This window comes from Lycorma delicatula, chromosome 5 (assembly GCF_047948215.1).
Source record: "Lycorma delicatula isolate Av1 chromosome 5, ASM4794821v1, whole genome shotgun sequence".
NCBI classification, from domain to species: Eukaryota; Metazoa; Arthropoda; class Insecta; order Hemiptera; family Fulgoridae; genus Lycorma; species Lycorma delicatula.
Genome location: NC_134459.1, coordinates 59,344,068 through 59,365,747, shown reverse-complemented (window position 1 = coordinate 59,365,747; position 21,680 = coordinate 59,344,068). Strand labels below are relative to the sequence as shown.

Below are 21,680 nucleotides of genomic sequence, written 5' to 3'. Positions count from 1 at the left end.
TTTTATTTTTTACTTCCTTGTACGAAATAAAGGAAGTTTTGTGATCGCGAAAAATTTCGGTTTTCAGATTTCAACGGAAATATCCATTTCGACCATCCCGGAATCCATTTTGACTATTTTCGGCATGACGTCTGTACATAAGTACGTACGTATGTAACTCAAAAACGATTACCCGTAGGATGTTGAAATTTTAGATTTACGACTGTTGTAACATCCAGTTGTGCACCTCCCCTTTTGATTTGACCAAAAAGTCCAAAAAAGCTCAAGATCCAAAAAAATTGATTTTTCGACTTTTTCTTAACTGCAGTAATAAGCCCACATTGAGAGTTTTTCAACGATATACCATAAGTGGTACTTAAATTTTCATTGGCTCAAGAGTTATAGCCAAATAAAATTTTAATTAATGAAATATTTGGATCTTATAAGGGGAACGCACATCGGTTCGAATTCGACTTCATTTCCTTTTTTTTTTTATTAACGTTTTTATAAATATATTAATTTATTAATAATTATTAACCTGTGATTGTAAAAAAAAGTTTAAAATAAATAATTCCATAATAACAATAAAAAAAGTATGAATAAAATCAGAAGTTATTAGTGAAATAAAATTTTATGTACTTTTAAAAATGTGTATATATAATTTAGTAGGCATTCGAGGAAGTCATGTAGTGTCCACATAAGATTTTTTATTTTAAACAGGAGTTCTCTCCTGTTTGTAAGAGGTCTCTCTCTCTTGCGAAAACAGTTTGTTTTTTCTGTTATTAATTTCCAACTAGCAACAAATTTTTTTTTGCCAAAGCGTCCGGAACACTAATGAAACGAAACAAATGACATTGAAATGACTTTTAACATAAGACATATTTTTTTGAAGTTTGTTTTTTGTTTCTATTTCTGATTATAGGTTATTGAAATGGTTCTAGGAATAATACCGGATATTAAAATTGTGATTTTCTAATAATATTTGTAATTATATTTAACCAGAACGAAGTATATTTAACTGGTTAAGTTATATTTATAAGTTGAATCATTGTATAATTAAATTATTTAATTAACAAGGTAGGCGTAAACGGAAAACCCCACAAAGGAAATAACCTTTCATGAAAAAAAAAACAACAGCCTAAGTGAAAGGATTTTTTTATTTAATAATATATTCAATTCAAATTATACGAACAAATATTTGTTATAATTAATTCTTGAGTGCTAATAATGAAATGCAAATATTGCACATAAATGCATTCCTTTTAAATAAATATTAATTATTTTTTGTTGAATATACAATAAATATATATATATATATATATATATGGTTATTGCCAACAGTATTAAAGAAATAAATATAAATAATATATTACTTTATATCGTACTTGCAACATTTTACAGAATAATAAATAATTTTTCTTATTCAAAGACGCAGAAGTTATGTGCGTTACGTCATGTAATCAACGGTATAATAATATGTTGGTTAATTCATTTCAGTCTGGCATTTACTTTCAATAAAAATAGATTAAATAAATTCATACAAAAAATATATGCGTAGAACGTGTTAACAAATGTATGATACTTGACATTGTCAATTATCCAGTAAATTTGAATAGAGGATAAAATTTATTCCTTCTCCCAGGAATTAAGTTAAAAATTATTATTTAGAATGACCAGGAGAAATTATATACAAGAAAGAACCATTTCAAAACGACTTCGTCCTGAAATTTTGTATAATATATATCTTTGTACGGACCAATAATATATGTTAAGTTTTCCTTTTTTAACCTCCGGGATAACCGTTAGATATTGCTTCAGGGGATGAGATGAATGATTTGTAGCGTGTGTGAAAATGCCATGCCTGACCGGGATTCGAACCCGGGACCTCCAAATGAAAAGCCGAGACGCTACCACTCGCGCCATGTAGGTCGGCTATATGTTAAGTTTACGAATGCTTTTCTTTACCTTTTACATATTCTTTTTTAAATTATAAAACTACATAAAAAAGCCGTTCATTAAATTAATTTTGTTTTTTCCCTGAAAATTCAATTAGGAATGACAATGTTAAATTTCAGTTTCCTAGCTATTCGAGATACAGAAGAATTTACAATGAGTAAACCAATAAATTTTTCCCATATATATATATATATATATATATAATATTCTTGTATAAATTTAATCTCAGCGGAACATCACTACTGAATAAAATATTTCTATCACTTCCGGAGTATAAACTGGAATTACGAAATCTCTTTATTAATTAATCTCCCCCTTTTAAGGATCATCTAAAGAGGAATCTCAAAGTATGTTTCCATAAAATTTCATAATTACTGTCTAAGTCACTTACTTACTAGTCAGCGCTTACTAGTCTAAGTTACTTTCTAGTCAGCGCTTTAGAAATATTCACGGAATTAGGGAGTTTTAGTAATCTCGTTTCACCAAATTAGAGATAACTCTGTCTTTTAAAATATAAGTTTATTTTAGAAAAAAGAAGAGCTAAGTTCTAGCTTCTGTCATAAACAGATTATAAAATATACGGAAAATATGAAATCCTTTCTTAATATAACTATCCTTTTTGAGAGGGGTATTTAAAAGAAAATTCTGATATGTTGTAATGTAGAGTTATCATCTGCGCTGACTTTCAAATTTTTATTGACTGATATATTGAGAGATACTGCTAGAGTTCCACACAAATTAACGCGTCAATCTTAAGCTAAAATGAGATTAGCTAGTTTAAAAAAAAATGGGTTGGTTTCATTAAACCCTCTTAGAGGAAAGTAAGGAAAAATTTCTTCTTATTGGTAAGTTTCTGTATAAAATAAATATATTCCTATTACTTTTTAAATTTCTAGTTCAGCCGATTACAAGCTCTATTTAATTTTAACCTATAAAAACAGATAATTACAATATTTTTTTATTATTTTCTAAAGAGCCCTCAACAATGATGCCAAAATAAAATTTTTAACTATTCTTCGGGAAATGAATGATAAGCAAGTCGATGAGTATTTCAAATATATGCATCGATAGATTTATTGATAAAAATACATTTGTTTTTGACTGTTTAATTTCTGGGATGTTTGTTTTACCAGGATTAAACTGTTAACATTTTACAAATAAACACTGGGTGAGGTTACCAAACAAAAGATTTAACTTTTGAGTTCAGCTTAAATTGATTTTATATGGAGTGTTCAAAAAAAGACGCAACCTTATTAGAAAATGAGTAAGTTACAATAGCTGTTGAAAGTGGCTTCAATTATGCGATTCACATAATTGAATACGACGTTGCATGCTCTTAAACACATGTTGAAACGTTTGTTGAGAAATTGCTTCGACATTTCGTTCAATTTTGCTCTGCAATTCGGGAAAGATGTGAGGATGAGATTTGTCAACAACCTTACAGTATCCGTACAAGAAAAAGTCAGGAGGGGATAATCAGGAGACTGAGGGGGTCACAATCCCTTTTAAATCACTTGCCAATGAAAACACTGATCCAAGAAAGTGTGAAAGAAAGTGATGTGCCGTAAAATTTTCCTGCTGAAACCACGTTGTACTCCAGCCGGTCTGCAAGTATAGGGTTTACAAATTGTTGCACCACCCGTATGTAGCGCTCGCTGTTCACTGTGTCACGAAACAATTTCGTGAAGATTCGCCTACGTGAAATTACACACCAAACACCCACTTTTTATCCGTGCAGAGAAGACTCGTGCAGCTTACTTGGATCTTCCCTACACTAAATGCGAGAATTCTGTGCACTTACGTATCAATCAAGATGGAACTATGGCTCGTCGGCCGAAACCAATCATTGCGATCTTTCTATCTGGCGTTACATATACACTGCAATTACACAGTGTATCTGTGTACACCGTGATCTTTAAACACTTGCGCAGTGTTATGCGGGCACTACCAACGAAGAGGCCAGACTATCTATATAGGCGTTGTACAGATTTCCTGGGATTAACAGAATATGCGCTTGATAAATTTATAGCTTTATTTATTAATTAATTTATTTATTTTATTAATTTTTAGTTTCATCTATTTATTTATTTTCTAGTGTTAGCACTTTCGGTCGACCACTTTTGGCTGTGTCTCCCACATTTCCTATCTCTTGGAACTTGTAAAGCCGCTTGATGGAGGTCTTGTTTAGTGCAACCATGTATTTTTCTGTAAAGGCACTTTTAATCTGGACATAACTGGCATATCTAATGTATTGAGAGACAATGAATAATCTCTGCTGCATTGTGTGACCCGTTTTTTCTCAATATTTCTCAATGAAATCAGCAACAAAAGAAGGAAACATTCTTCCATAAGGTTGCGTCACGTTTTGAACACTTCAGAATTTATTAAGAAAATGAATTATTATTAAAGTTTTATGTCGATCAAACGGGGAAGAGTTTTCAATTATATAAAAATAAGCAAATAAAAACACTAACAACATAAACCTTCTTGTTTTGTTGAGTGCATCATTTTTTATCCCTCCCCCCGAGGGAGCCGGACAAGCCTAACACAGCTCCATGAGATGCCTTCGCCTCAAGTTGCCTCGTCGAAAACTAATGTTCTCTCCCACTAAGGGATCCCCTATCGGGAGTGTGGTCTTACTTTACCTTCCAAAATCCGAAGCCACAAGGGAGTCCCCGCCCAATCATCAAGGATGGAACACCTAAGCGGTCCATCCCTCCTGGACGGGCTGTCCCAACCCTAAATTCATCCCAAGATTGAAGACAACAGGAATCATTTCCGGGTAGCGGCCCTGCAGCCATAGCCTCAAAGAGCATGCCGACGGGGATTGCAGTGCGAATACTTAGCCTTTCGAAGATGCCCCTCAGCCCCACAATTGAAACATCACCCGCTTTTGTTAGGACCGACGCAAGTCCCCGCTTGGTGCCCTATACTCCAACATCGATAGCAATGTTCTTCGTCGGATCTCGTGGACACCCGACTCTAATTCGACCAACCTTCAATAATTCTATCGCCAGCAGAGGAGGGACCGCCACCGTTGCCACTTTTGTTTCGCCATATGACGTCCTCAGGGAGAGGGCATCGATGGTAAACGAATCACCAACAGTCTTACCCATATTACGTACCAAATCCTCCTCTGAGGTAAGGGCGTCAACGTCTTTAATGAGTAAGTGTACCCGCCGAACGCCCCTACTCATCGTGACCATGGTGCCTTCAGCCTTGTCCAATATTGGTTGCCTTAACACAGTAGCTACATCTCCTGTGTCTTGAACTCGTATCTGAAGGTCCTCTCCCTCCCTGAGCTCTGCGCGCCGACAAGATGTTCACCTCATCCGTCGGAGAAGGTCCGTTTATGATCGTCCCGCCGCCTTCACCATTACAGTCGTGGTTGGGGGTCCCACTGATTTCTTTGCGTGAAGTTAACTCTCCTTAACCCCCAACGAAGATATATCATAATACATACGAATTTTCGTGGAACCCCTCCGGGCCAAGTATTCAGCTACCTTATGAATGTATTGCCCCATCTTCCCCTGAGACCCACAAAAACAAGCTGTAGGATTTGCGGCCAACGCTAACCTGGCGGACTTCACGATACGTGAGACCAACCGCTCCTCACTGTTGGAAGAATCAACTACTACCACGATGTTCATTCCACCCACTGGTACCACGCTACCAGCCAGGTCCTCGGCCCGAGCCGAGAACCTGGCTCGCCCACAGTGAGCCTAAACAGAGCATCGGCCCCACTCAGGGTATCGTCTCCAACATTTCAGAATCAGCCCAAGATTCCGCACCCTGGGCTAAGTCCACCACCCAGGCCAGTCCATCAGCACCAGCAACGTTCTCAAGAACTTCAGTAGCTATAAATGTCTCCTTGGGCCATCCATGAAGAATTAACCGAGGATGATCCCCATTATCCACCCCCTTGTCCAGTGCTTGCCGTACTTCCATGCGAAGTCTTGACCCCAAAGTGTTGTAAACAACAACAGCCTTGTTGTTTAGAGAAACAAACATAAACTGTTTATGTAAAATACAGTGTGGTATGTTGATAGGACGGAATCAATACAAATAAATAGATAAATTTATCAGATTTAATACCTTACTAGTGAAATTTATCCTTATGAACGAAGATCGAGTAAAAATGAAGAAAATAACGGTACCGCTTAGAAATTAAATATGATGTGATACACGAATTCGTTTTATTCATCCTTCAACTTTTAATCTTTAATACTACTATTATGGGAGAGCTGAACTTTAATATTTAAAATTCTATAAATTATTTTATACCCAATTAGTGGCAAATAATTTTTACAGAATAAATTTCAATCAGCAAAAAACAAATAAATCATTTATTATTTATGAATAACGATTTGTTTGTTTATTATACAATAAAAAAAAATGAAAATAACAAAAAATATTGATATATAAAAATAGAACTGCCCAGCAAACTCTTTAATTGACCCTAACCTAAACCTAGACAAATTATGAAAAATCTCGAACGTTTAAATTCACGTAAACATACAATAGCCAGAAATGTTTCCCAGGTCAAAGTACGGATCACTTATTGTACTAATTTAAAGATCAACTTATTAAAATTTAAAATATAAACTTTAAACTAAATATATTTCACATAGTACAACGTTTTTTAACATACTACAAAAGCAATAATGTTAATGTGTGCGTGTATTTATGTTTGTGTGTGTGTGTGTGTGTGTGGGAGGTATGGAGTGTGTGAGTGTGTGTGTGATTTAATATTAAATTTTCCTTTTTGTACACCATAATAAATGATATTGAAAGCATTAAACAAGCTGTAAAATTTGCTGAGAACCAAATTTTATCACTGGTTATAACTGGTGGTGATAGCATATTTAATCGCAGTAAATGAATATCGACTCGTCCTATCATAGTGTGACATAGTATTCTAAAATAATTAGAATAAAATTATAAATAGTATATGTAATAGTACAAAATAATTGGGAATAATCTCTACAATCGACCTAATGTCACTTCATGTAATACGTGAAATGAAAAATGGAGAAGCCTAATTCTACAGGACTAAATTTATAGGTTCTATACATTAAAACGTTTTAATTAGGTATGAATGGATTAATTTCGAATCTATCAGTGTTAAATCCCTATGGTGAATAGTCCAGTAATGCTTTTTTAATCTTTGTTTTATTCGAATGCTGTGTCATTTACCAGAAGAGTTTTACAATTAAAAAAAAAATCTATGTAAAATTAATTTCAAAAAAGTCTTATTTATTTAATTTCTAATTGTAAATTCTGTTTTAAAATGAATCCTAAGTTAGAAAATCACAAGAAATGTTGTTAAAAAGTTGATGTTTTTTTTAGAATTTGTGTTGAGTTTAAGATTCATTCGGAATAAACTGACGACAATCTTCAGATAGACCAGTTTAAGCCACATTGCAAATTAAAAGGTTCCATTCTATTTAAACAGACCAGAACCAGGTTGTATTATATCTTACGTTATTAGATTTTGTTTTTTATTTTATGAATCTTACAAATTTTTTTAAATTGCTTTTCATAGTTTTATTAATTAATTTTTGATAATGATGGTTTATTAAATCGAAATGTTAAAGTTAATTCTTTATTTTTATTTTATATAAACCGGTTCTTAATTATAATCTTAGTTATTTTATTAAATTTATTAGTTTAAAACAGTAAAAACTTTAAGTGTATTTTAGAGGGGTACAGTTGTATTATGCCTTCCTCTGTCTTAAGGGTTGAAAACTGTTCTTATTCTGGTGACACTGGTTTTAGGAATTAAAAATATTTCGTGTCGTTAGGTTATCTTACACGCGTATATTAAAAATTAGGCTGGAAACCTATTTCCAGTCCGTGTGGGTATTCTGCTGGACGGATTTGGGTGAATTTCTTTTTATTCTGCTTAGAATGACCAACAGGCATATCATCAAGCGTTTTCGCATCCCAAACTTGAGTCTACTCTAAGAAATCCTCAAAAATCCTTATTCATTCCTTAATTTAGGAAATATTCCGAGGTTATTATCTACAGGAAAATCATTCTGAAGGTCTGTCGATGCTTGATGACATATTTGTGGGCCATCCAGAGCAGAATAAAATAAATCAACCCGATTTATCAAGTAGAACGTCTGGACGGAATAGAAATTGGTTTTGAGAACAAATTTTATCTGTGATAGAAAAGGAAAGTAAAATCAAAGGGATTGGGGTTAGAAATGTTGTAAATGAAATACGATTTTAGCCGATTTTTTCTAAATGTATAAAGTTACTTTATAATAATAACAACATTGTGAAAGAGCAAGGGGCCACTAGTAACATTATAATAAATTATTAAAGGTAAATTGTACACGAAGTATAAAAATAAGAAAATTATAATGTACCATGAAGAAAAACAACTCTCAAACATAAATACGTTCACACATATTTTTTAAAGAAAGTTTTTATAATTTGGATTTTTTTTTGTTTTTTTTCCGTAGGAAGTGAGAAAATTTGCCTGAACCAAACGCCCGGCAGCTCGCACATACTGAGTATGTGCGGTTTACCGCCTACGCGGTGGGACCCACTAAAAACCCACTCTCTCACGCAGGGTGGTACTGAAATTGACGTAAAGGCATAACGTCAGAACCACCTGTGTCACAGGCACACTTCACATTCACATCAATATTTACTATAATTTTAGTTTAGGAAATTTCATAAGGTTAAGAGGGCAATATCTTTTATTAACCATAAACATTACTTTCCCTTCGTAATATACTAGCCTTTAACAGGCGGTAAAGTAATACTGTAATTCATTGGTAATGTCATTTTTATTATGAGCGTTTTCGAAAGACAAACAAGGAAAATAAAAACCGGATGTTTAAATAAATAACACGTTCCTTAAATTTGACCTTCGTTTTTATTAACTACTTAATGAAGCTTTCTAAGGTATTCTATACCAGATTTCCTGTTTAAGTAATATTATAATCATAATTTCCACTGCAGTACAAAATTTTTAATAATACTAATAATTTAGAAGGAAAATATATAATTATATTAAAATAAATATCACAAAAAAAAAAAAACGCTGACCAATTTCAGGGAGTCATGATCACGGCTTCTTAAAAGTTCTTAGTTGTTAATCTCTGCAGTAGATTTTGTCAAACCTTTTTACTCGTACAATACAGGAATTTCATTAAAATTCATTTTATTTAATTTTTTTTTCAAACTATGTTTAATCTATACAATTTTTAATCTAGGATGGTGGGAGAGATTTGTTTACTACGACTGGATGTTTATATCCATCTGTTAAGTATCATTAGTTGTTTTTCAATAATACATATACAAATAATACGTTATATTCCACAGCATTGTCGTACTGTAACAAAAATCACGTGATTTAAATGTGGTAACATCAATAAATTTTATTATAAAACGTATCATATCAATCATTTTATTTACCATTTCATACTTTTAATACGTTTGCTCCAAAAAAAAGTTAATTAATAATTTTTTTTTTTGCTTAAATTCTTTCAATTTGACCCCTCAGTCGACAACTTCCTTATCAAAAATAATACTAGGAAAAAAATTAATTGAATAAAATTAAAATACCACTCTAACGAATTTATTTTAATAACTACATAACCACACCTAATCGATTTATAAACATTAGAAGTACACAAAGGATTACCTCTTCTCGATAAAAACATCAAATATTCAACAAATCTTTTATTTATAAATAAACAGATAATACGTATTTCAACGCTTAAAAAAAGAAATCAATAAAAAATTAAGTTTTTTCAACTTACTCTCATATGATTTTTATGTTTCTGTGGCATTCAAAAAATGAGTTTTTTACATTTCAGTTTCTATTTTTAATAAATTACCGAACGCTCTAAAATATCTTCTTACAAATTTATTTAAAATTAAATAATTTCCTTTTGTAGAAACTATATTGCTCTAGTGAGGAGTTTTTGTATTTTACACGAGGATATTATAACATCGAAGCTCGTTTTCCCGCACTGTACAATTCACTGTTTACGATCGCCTAGTTTCTTATCGAATCTTCTTCTTTTTATGGCTACCAGAACTGAGTTTTTCCAAGGTGTTTTGGATCTTCTTCTTTGATTTTCCTGTGGCAAGATTCATAATCTCTACTAGGAAACCGGCTAGATTCCATCTTCCTGAAAGACCATGACGTTGCAACTATTTTCCCTTACTGATGTCCCTTATTTCAGAGTCGAGATCATTTAGTCTTCTTTTAAGCTTCCTAATTCAGTCTTTTAAAATCAGTTTACAATCTTCAATCGTTTATCTGCGTGGCCATTACTTATCTACCACCGAAATTCGTATTCCGTAGGTTACATAACTCTTACCATTGTCTTGTAAATTTTTTTTTACTGTATCAGAGTTGTCTGATATGTCTGCCCCAGGTACGAAGCTGAACGTACCAAAGTAGCTAGACAGCTTGCGAAGATCGATTCTAGTTTTGATCAGCAAATTAAATAGAAAACCGAAAGAGAATGGAACATACTTGCTGGCTTCCTTAGATTCTTAACCCTGCGGAGGATGGCTGAGGGTGTCTGATGTTGTTATAGTTGTATAGGTAGAATAGCAACCCGGATGGTTAGGGACCCGACTAGGTGCTTACTTTTCGAAGGTAGGCGTTTCGGTATAGAGGGGTTAGCTGAGATATTCGCTAATTAAATTGATATTAGGCTTATTAAATTTGTGAATCTGTTTCTTAATTTTTAAATAAATCAAGAGGGCTTTAAGTAAATTAAATTGTACGACAAAATTATGTCGTTGTGGTTGGAAGAGCCTTACAAAGAGTAAGTTGTGTAAATACACCTATAAAAAGGTCTATCTCACCGATAAAACTTATTGAAGTTAGAAATAGGAAGAGTTAAGTTAAATAGGCGCGAACGTTAACTTGATAGTTGAGAGTTGTAAGTTATGATCGTGGTTGAAAGAGGCCATATGAATGCGATAGTAGGTTGTGTAAATATACTGATGGAAATGTCTGCCGAGGCATTTGCATCGGTGGCATTCTGACAGATCTAAAATAACTTCTGACCTATATTTTAAAACTAAATAATTTCCTTACATATGTATATAGTACATTTTCAGCTTATGAATCTTTATTAAATAACATTAATTAGATAAAATTGAGTTATTTCTATACACATTTAACGAATATTTAATGTATACCCAAATATAAAGCAATTTAATGCCTTTAAAATCTTTGTCTTATTTATGTATTTTTATTTACGTAATTGCGTCACTATTATTTTATTCATTTATTATTTTTATATATTAGTTAAAAGGTCTGCATAATAATTAAAAAATACGGCCTTCAGAATTATTATTCTAAAAAGATGCTTTTAAAGAATTTTATCTAGAAAAAAACAAACTTACACATGAAGTATAGATTTTGACAGCTTATTTCTATAATCCTTAAACTTGATCACACACATAGTATTACATCGGATAAACCGTTTAGAAGACCAATCTCTGAAGTGTTATATATGTGATAAAGAATACTAATTTAACTTTAAACAATGTTGGAAAGGTTAATGATTTTAAACATATAACGCTACTAGAAATAAAATATAGATTGTTTTGATATTAATAAATTACATTATGTAACAGTGACGATATTATCTAAATTCATTAACGAAATTTAAAAAAAAAAGAAAAGATATACGTATATATGTATTTTAACATAAGTACGCATTTATTGTAATATTTAATTTCGTATGTATTGTAGAATTATTTTAGTAATAAAATAATTTTAAAGGGATACATATATAATTTAAAATATGATGAAATACATATTACGATAAACATATTTTTGTTATATCTATTTTTAACATTTTAAATGTCAGAGTATTAATTTATATCATAAGTGTAATAAACATCTTTAATAACCCGTTTCATCAGTTTTGATAGTACATTGTAATATGTTGCGTACGGATGGTAATAAGTCTAATATTAACTTATCTTAATTATTGTTCTTTGGTTCAATACATTTTATGACATTTATTATTTTTTAAATTAAATCTAATCAGCACCACTCCTACCATACGCGGTTTTCTTAGAAGTTTATATTAAGACATAGCCTATTAAAGTTATGTAGGCTATATCTGGGTTTTTTTCTTAAAATCTTTATTTTGTTACTATACAGATAAATAGAACGTTTTTAAATAGTTTCTATTCTTTAATCAAACGTGTAAATAATTCGATTAAGCATGAGATTTTGATCAAATAAATTTTTTTGTATTTGTATAGTGATGACAATAAATTACAATATATTTTATAAAAATAAGAAAAACCACTCGATGAAATAACGTAAAGAATTGTAAACCATGCTGAGGATTTTCTGAAATCTACTGCACTTCAATCTCTACTACGCTGAAGATCTGTAATCCTTTGCGTTACTTTTAACCTCAAGTTTACATATTTACAATTTTTGGAAATATAGAATAAAATAAATTACCAAAACGTTTTTAAATGTAGTTTTTAAAATATATTTTGGACTTGTTAATGGAAATTTTCCAAACAATTTAATTAATAAAAGCTGACAACAAAGTTGCTATACTTTCCTGGCATTCATTATTTATTTTTATATAGTAGAAAAATAATTATACATAAAAAAGGTTTAAAGGATTAAAAATAATCGATAATAAAAATAAAATTCAAAAAATCGATTTTTCGAGTAGGGAAGAATTCAACAGCAAATTTGTTTTTTAAATGGTAAGATCAGCATGTACGCATGTATAGATCTTAATATAAAGCAGGGTTTGTCAACAAAATTTTGAGAAAATTAACCCCAATGAAATTATCTACCCCACTCCGTTTAAATTGAAATTGTCCCCATATACACGAGTATCTGTGCAAAATTTAACAAAATACGTTCATCGTATACGTCAAAACTTATTTAATTTCAAACACTCCAAAACACGCACATATGTAGTAAACGTTTACCTACAAATTGCTCCATATTCATTAATCTCTGTGCCAAATTTCATCAAAATCAGTTTATCAGTCAAAATTTATTAATTACAAATAAGCCAACTCGAAGTACTCATGAACATTACCCCTGCTTTTTTTTTGGAGTTTCTGGGTCATGAAACATCGAGAAATTAAAAAAACACACCCCATTTTTTGACTTTTACCTGTTAATTTTGACGATTTTTTTTATATTTCTGACTCATTACGTTACTTTCTACAGCATACTCTAAAGCTAAGATGCCAGGAAAGTAATATCACGTGAACATACTTTCAATATAAACTTATTTCAGGCTATAATATATATCATTATAATACAAAAATCCAATACTAAATAATTTTCATTAGTGACAATTAAAAAAAACCGGCAAAGAGTTGCATAGATTTCCCGGCTCTGCCTTGAAAGATTTTTATTTCAAATAGCCGTACACGTTTTTAAATAATAATGACTCAATTGTACAATATTTCTAATGCAATTTCAAAAAAGACAAAAATGTACAGTAAGAAATTTTGGGCCAGTTTGACTACCTTGATCAATTGAAGTTTTTACCTTAAAAATTACACAGCATTAAAAGAACAACTGAGAAAAAAACAAAACAGATTTGGTCCCAGTTGATCCCTCGAACAGATAACGTTTCTCATTAAAATTATATTGTATTTAGAGTATAATTGCTAAAAAAAAAATTGTAAAAAAAAATGGGTCACGTTTAACTTGCTTGATCAACAAATACCGCATATAACGTTTTTATAACAACCACAACTTGAAAAACGGATATGTGTCAGAAATTAAAAAAAAAAAAGTTTAATTTCTTAAGTCGGGCCTCATGGAGCCTGACTTGAGAATTCTCAAAGGGTCCTGCTTTTTTTTTAATGGTTCCCGTGTCGTCTTCATTATATATACATTTGATTTTCAGTTTTGAAAATTAAAGTTTAAAAACAATGATTATTAAATATGGGCCCCATTCAGCCCTTGGTTTTTTTATATTTAAACGAATATTTATTGGTTTAATTTACTTTAATAATTTATGTAATGATATTCAACAAAGATAAAAAGATTTATAATTGTCTAAAAATAAGTATAAGAATACCGTGATGAGATCGAAAATTAAGTCAAAGCTGGGATATATATAGACAAATATTTGTGCCAAATTTCAACTTTTTTGATCAGAGTTTTCGAAATACAGGGCAAAACTGTTTAGAAATAATGTTTGAATAATCCTCCATCACTAAATCCAATTCAACTAAAACTTTGGAGTTTTAAGTTGTTTAATAAGTGCTTTCATGGTACAAAGCTCAATTTTCTTCGATCATAATACAAAAAGTAAAAAAGGTGAAAATTTTTATAAATTTGCCCAAAATTTAATACCATTAATATTACATGCTGATCGTATTATCATTAATATTACAAAAAAATTAGTTTGAGCCAGTCCAACAATATTAATCAGATTACTGGCAAAGTTTTCTGGAAACTTTTTTTTAAAGAAAAAATCCAGAAAAACCTTTTTTGTGTTTATTGGATTAAAGAAATCTTGAAATATCGATATTTGCAACTACCTGATACCCAACATTTTGGCTGATCGCTTTATTTTTCCTTTGTGCTGCTGTAGCAGCAATAGATCCATAACCGAGTAAGTAAAGATATATCTACCTGGTTGTACAATTTTTTTTTAAAAAGAAAATATTTCATTTTCTGCAAGTAAGTTTTCTTGCAGAAATTTACTACAACCACAAATGGAACTTACTCTTACAAAAATTGAACAAGTTTAAACAAAAATTATAGATAAAAACAATCATCAAATTCAGTGCGTTTGGTTTATAGTAACTAATAATATTATAATTAACTGTGTAATACTTAACTGCAGGATCCGACCCAATGAAGAAGGGGGAAAATATAATAATATTATATTATATTATACTCTAATAAAAGCCTTCCCTTTCACATCAGACCAGAACATCATAGATTGTTAACTACTTCCAAATCATCTGCTGGAAAATTAATTTGTCGTTAAATAAGTAATTTTTTGATAAATGTAGTAATGTACTCTTTCTAGAAAAAAACTGAATTTTTCTAACTTATCTTTGTTTTGTTCAAGTTAACTTACACCATTTTGCTCAAAATTAAATTCTTTACAAGTTTTGTTTAACACTTTTATACGTTTATTACTCATTTAATAAAATTATTGTACGTAGACATAAAAAACAAGATTTTTTTACAATTGGTCTTCACTCAAGATTTCTCAAAACCTACTGCAGATATGATTCTGGGACCTATTTTATTCAATTTTCAGATCAAAAATCATAAGAAATCACTAATTCTGTTCCTTAATTAATGTCCTAATTCGACCTCATTTCACCGGGATAGTTGAAATCCAAGAACGAAATCTTTCACTGGTTGTAACTCGCAAACGGAGGATTTTAAGACATATGTTTATTTAAACTTTAACATTATTTTCACGAGTACAATAGGTTATGAAGGTCTTGGGAGAAATTCGTTATAAATTTTGTATAATTATGCATTATGTTATTACTAGTAGAAAATTATATCGTAATATAAATTACGATAACCATATGCATATTGGTATATATGTATGTGTAGAGATGTCAGTTTAATACAAAAGAATCGCTAGGCCGATTGAGTGATTCTTTTACCAATTAACTTAAGTAGAATTTGAGAATGAGTCTAGGCACCACGACTCAGTTAATTCCACCATATGGTGATCGTAAAGATTGAACAAAATTTTTGTATTTTAAAGCGTTATTTATTTATTGGTACAATACTATTTTGAATCGCTTACTCTATTACAGTGTTTCCCAACCTTTTATGTGCCATGATCCATCTCTAAGCATTTCTAAAATTCTTATGCAACATAAGAAATAATTCTACATTCTGATGTAACACATACATAATTTTTAATATTCGAAAGTTGAATTGTTCACTGAAGAAACTTAAATGATAGGTTTTACAAAGAAATCACTAGGAAATTGTCGAGGAAACACAGTGAGTAAATTTTCAAAAGTATAATGGAGAACTGAAATTCAAGTAAAATAGTTTTAATGAAACTATTATTAGTAATTATTACTAATATATTATTTAAATTATTATTATCTAAATTATTATTTCAATTATTAGGAATTATTTATTATTTAAATTTAGTGAAATTCTTGCGCTTATACTTGCTGCAAAGAGATTCTATGTTAGGTTCCAATTTAGTTGTCTTCAGTTTCAAGTCTCCCCATTGTGCTACATCCAGCCGTTTTCTTTTTTTTTAGCAGCAAATCATTTATGGTACTAAATCCACACTCAACTAAATATGAAGATGGAAACGGTAACAATAGTTCTCTTGCTCATTCAGTTGAATTTAAATATTTGATTTCTGTTTCTTCATAAAGCCATGCCATGCCATTGCTTCTGTTATATTAAATAAAGTTTTATTTGAAGTCTCCTTTCAATGATTCCCCTTTTAAATCTTTGCACCGACAGGCGACCGCTCCTAGCATCTAATAGTGAAATCACGGCTACGAACATGGCGGATTGACGTTACCTACACTGGACGTTTACCCAGCTTGAGTAGCGACTGAGAGTCGCCATTCGGTTAACTTAAACTCTGGACGAGTCCGTTTTCGAATTCCCCCATGTGAGGCGTGAGCCCCACGTTGGGAAACACTGTTTTAAATGCTTTAACAGTTACTTGAAGTTACTAAAAACAAGGCACAGTTAATAAACCTAGCGTAACGGAGACCTGAGTAAAATAAGAAGGAATGATGTTACATTCTTTAATGTAATATCTTTCGTTAATGTAACATTTAGATTTTATTTACTTAAAATTTAACAGTTCTCTAATATATCATTATGATATAAAATATTTTTTACAAATTTGAGCACGATATAGCGCTATAGAAAGTTATTCCGTACCGGTAAGTGTTTTTAATTAAATGTTACATCACTCATGAGTTCATTGAAATTTAGATTCTTGTGTTCTATATTTAACCATATTTTATTAGTAAAACCAAACATTTTTAAATTAATTACAACTCAAAAAAGCTTTAAAGGTTATGGTGGTTTGAGGGTAATGCGATAGATAGGGTGGTAAATTTATTGTTTGTACTTCTGAATTAACAGTGCACTAATTTTCATTCAGTGTTTATAAAACAAGCGGTCCTAATCACACGAATGAAACTGGATATATGGTTATTTAAAAAATCTGATGTGGACACCACATAACTTCCTTGTACGCCTATTAAATTAAATTACATATACACATATTTTGCTGCGCTTCATTAAACTTATTTCATTTGAAAGTGAGATACGTTCCTCCAATTCTTTAATAAAGTGGACAGTTACACAATTGCTGAAATATTCGTTTTTATTTACATAAAATATTTGTACAATTGTTAATTCAATAATCTTACATGAAATATTAGGATAGAGTAAATTCCCTTTATTACTCGTACTGCTAGATCAGAAAATGTTAAAATCAAAGAAAGAATAAAAAGAAAGAAAATGTTGCAAGCAAAGAAAGAATAAAAAGATTAAGGAAGGATGATGATTATAAAGAGACGGAAAATTTTAAAACTAAAGAACGTGTACGCAAATTAAAATCAGAATTCTTTCAAACCAAAGAGCGATTAAATGATTGACAACAAAAAACAAATAAACGAAATGATGATCAACTCCGACTTGGGGAGAATATTGTCCGACAATATCAGAGAAGTAATGAACTCAAACATAAGAATTTTTGCAATTTATTAAAGATCGGGCATGTATGTCTCAATGGATATGTTGTTCTTGTGAGGGTCTATTTTTCAGTGACTCTGTAGTTAACTTTAATATAGATAAAATTAAACAGAAATTCCAGAATAATTAAATAAAATTAAACAGAAATTAAACCCAGTACGATTCTAAATTATAATTTTCAATTACTATTGCATAATCAGATGTTTCACCAAATCTATAACATATACACATATTCGTATGTAATAATGCCTACTAAATTACATATACACATTTTTAAAAGTACATAAAATTTTATTTCACTAATAACTTCTGATTATTGGCATCTTTTTTATTTTTATTGTATTATTAATTATTGTAATAGCTTTTTACAATCACGAGTTAATAATTATTAATAAATCAATATATATGAATTAAAAAAAGTTAAAATAATAAATTAAAAAAATAAATAAAAAAAGAAGGAGATGAAGCCTGATTCGAACCGATGTGCGTTCTCCTTATAAAATCCAAATATTTAATTAATTAAAATTTAATTTGGCTGTAACTCTGGAACCAATGAAAATAAGTACCACTTATGAAATTTCGTTGAAAAGCTCTCAATGAGGGCTTATTACTGTAGTTAAGAAAAAGTCCAAAAACCAATTTTTTTTTTATCTTGGGCTTTTTTAGACACTTTTGGTTCAGTCAATTGCAATCAAGGGGAGGTGCACAACTAGATGTTACAACAGTTCTAAATCCAAAATTTCAAAATAATACGGATAATCTTTTTTGAGTTATACGAGATATGTACGTACGTACATACATACACACGTACGTACAGAATTCGCGCCGAAACTAGACAAAATGGATTCAGGGATGGTCATAATGGATATCGCTGAAATTTGAAAACCGAAATTTTTCACGATCCCAATACTTCCTTTACTTCGTATAAGGAAGTAAAAAAGTATGTAATTTTATAAAAAGCGAAAAATCAAAATGCTTATCTACTCACAAAATGGAGTATGAAATAAACGTAAATGAAAAGGCAATTAATATTATGTATTAATATATATATATATATATATATATATTATAAAAATAATTCCTTATGGGGTTGTGTTTTTTAAAATTATTTTTCTTTATTTTGTATGTAATTCTTTTAATTTAATGGATTTTTATTACTTTAATTTGGACACTTGATTTTTTCTTTTTCTTTTCCTTTATTTTTTATTTAAAGATGGTTACCGCGATATTAATAAATTATTAAAAAATGAAAGTGCACCTTACCAGCAAATTAAGTGTGACTCGAAAACTTTCGGTTTATTTCAAAACCATCATCAGGAGTTAAAATATAATAATTAAATTAAAATAATGTCAAAGGTTAAAATACTTTACATTCATGACTGTTTACTCTCTAACAGTATACTCATTGGTACACTGTTAGAATGCAAACAGTAATGGGTATAAGTATATTTTTGACACTATTTTAATTTTTTAACATATTTTAACTCCTGTTAATGGTTTTGAAATAAACTAAAAGATTTCGTGTCACTTTTAATTTGCTGGTAAGGTGGGTTTTCATTTTTTAAATAAATTTATTTTTCTTTCTTGTATTTTAGCTAAAACTAATCGACCTCCTTTTGATTTCTCAGAGGGTGAGCCCGAGCTTGTTTCTGATTTTGCAAATATGTATTTATATATATATATATATATATATATATATATATATAAGTTTCAATAGAAGTATCACAGATAAAATTTCACGTAAACACAGCAGATGTAATTTATTGTAAATAATTATTAGAATAACAATAAGAATAACTAAAATCAATCTTAAGGTCATGGAGTGAGATAAAACTATGGTAATTAATTAAGAAGAAAAAAAACTGCGAAAAGACCGAGTCCCGACTGTTTGGGCATGGATCCCCTGGAACGGCATAGCCGAGCCCGGGTATATCCCTGTCCTCCCAGTTAGAGGCAGGCACGAGTAAATAAAAAGATCCAGAACCGGCGGGCCGACCTGCCCTGCCGGACATACAGCCGGTGGGTGGGAAGGCCGTTAGAGTCGCAAGGACACTCCCCTGCGGTGAGTTATACTTAAATGTTGAACCGAACCGGGAGGAGAAAAAAAACTAATTACACTTTCTGGCGCTTCCCTCATCTGGCGGCTAGAGGGGAAGGCACCTCCTGGAACAGTGAGTAATTGGAGGTCTGGTTCCGGGAGGCAGGTAAAAAAAAAAACTAATTACATTTTAATATTTTCAGGTAGAAATTTAAATGTTTTAAGGATATTTTATGTGTGAACTGATCACCCTTTTTTCATTAGAGGTGGAAGAAAGTCATCTGGTGGAACGCCAGGGGGCAAATGAAAAATATGAAATAATAGTACACACTATGTAAAACGTCGTTCAAAAATAATACTGGACGTATTTTAGATCCAATTGATTTTCAGTTATTGTGTATTACAATTTTCAGGTTGTATATTCATTTAATTGAATAAGCTATTATATAAGATGTTACGTGGTATATTTTTAAAATTTAATATAAAAAGAGACTAGTTTTTTGAGAAGGATAATTTTTGTAGGGGGGATTCCTATGTTTAATACCCAAAATAGTTTTAAACCTATAGTGAGTAAATTGTAATATCTATTGTTAGATTAAATATCATTTTGTTTGTCTCTTATAGTATTAAGTCGTAAAATTAAATAAAGGATCTTTTAAACAATTAAAATAAATAATAATCCAGTAAGAAAATGAATAATAATTTTTATAACATGGTTGAATATACAATTAAAACAATAATGATACATAAAAATACCATGTTATTAAATTTAGCCTTACCCTAAATGAATTTAACTGAATAGAATCTTAATTATAAAAGGTAAAATAAATGAAACAAATATTTAAAGGTTTAAGCTTTTTTTGTCATTGTTCTTTGAATTGCAGGCTCATTTCAGTGGAAATTCCCTTTAGACGTTCTATTATAGCATTAGCAGATTTTTGTAAAGAATTTTAACAGTAGGCTTAGTACTTGTGGTTTTTGTAAAATGATCAGTACACTAATTTATTTCTGTCTTGGTTATCCACCAGATGAAGAAGCATAGTGCGTTGATTTATTTGCTGTATGTGCTCACGTTTTTATTTTGAATGAGCGCTTCTTGGGAAAATCTAACAAAGTAGCAAACTCAATTTGCTTGCTTTATTTTTTTGGAAAATTTCTTTTTTTTGTGTTGATAAAAAAAGAAAATTTATTGCAATTCTTTTTATTGTTTCATAGTTACTTTAATTAAAAAAAAATTATTTTAGAGCTTTTCATTGTAATCGTTTTGTTGTTAGTACGCTAAATTCATGAACGTTATTTAGTTGCAATCGGCAAAAACATAAAACAAAGTCATATATAATGAAAAATAAACCATGTGAAATTTTTGCGGAGCCTTTTGTCTAGTTAATATTATTTTCAAAATGGCGCTACATTTTTTGTTTTTACGAACACGAGTAGAGAAATCAACACCAAACTGATGAAAGACTTTGGCAAAAGGGTGAGGTAGAGTTATCCACATTTCGTAATCATGTCCCTATTTGGAAATCTATTGTATAAAAAATAATTGAGTACCATTAAGAATCAGGAAACAGAAAACCTTAGGGAAGCCTAAAGAAAAAATCAGGAAGAGTAATTCCGGAACCAGTGATTAGAAATAGTTAGCTGTAATAAAATAAAATACATTTCGGTACGCCAAAAGGCGAAGGTAGATTTCACCGGTGCTAAGTAGAGGATAAAAACCTTAAAGTGCTTCCACCTTAAAATTAAGAAAAATTTCAAATTTACTCAATACGACAATGCTTGCAGTGAAAAAAAATTTCACATGTTTAGCATACGACAAGCCCCATCTCCTTACAATTCCAGCAAAATTTTAGTCATCCTTTGTCGTAAGGGCTGGTCATATCAAAAATTGTTTCAGACAAACGTTTTAGGTAATGTTTAGAGGATTAACGACCACTCTGAACCGATTTGATACTGTGACTATTAAGGGAGGTATGCTTTTTTATTGTC

The 21,680-nt window shown here is 30.6% G+C and overlaps 1 protein-coding gene across 2 annotated transcripts in view; it reads right to left on the bottom strand.

Annotated features, from left to right (window-relative positions):
* LOC142324992 (uncharacterized) overlaps window positions 1-21,680 on the bottom strand; it is a 46,227-nt gene that overhangs the window by 11,540 nt on the left and 13,007 nt on the right. The window contains exon 1 of one of the 2 annotated variants that reach the window (XM_075366210.1): window positions 11,326-11,481. The exons of the other annotated variant lie outside the window; for it this stretch is intronic. Within the exon in view, the coding sequence (XP_075222325.1) occupies window positions 11,326-11,329 (4 nt within the window). The 5' untranslated portion in view covers window positions 11,330-11,481. Of the gene's footprint in view, window positions 1-11,325; window positions 11,482-21,680 lie in introns of those variants that run through there. 2 annotated transcript variants of the gene reach the window in all.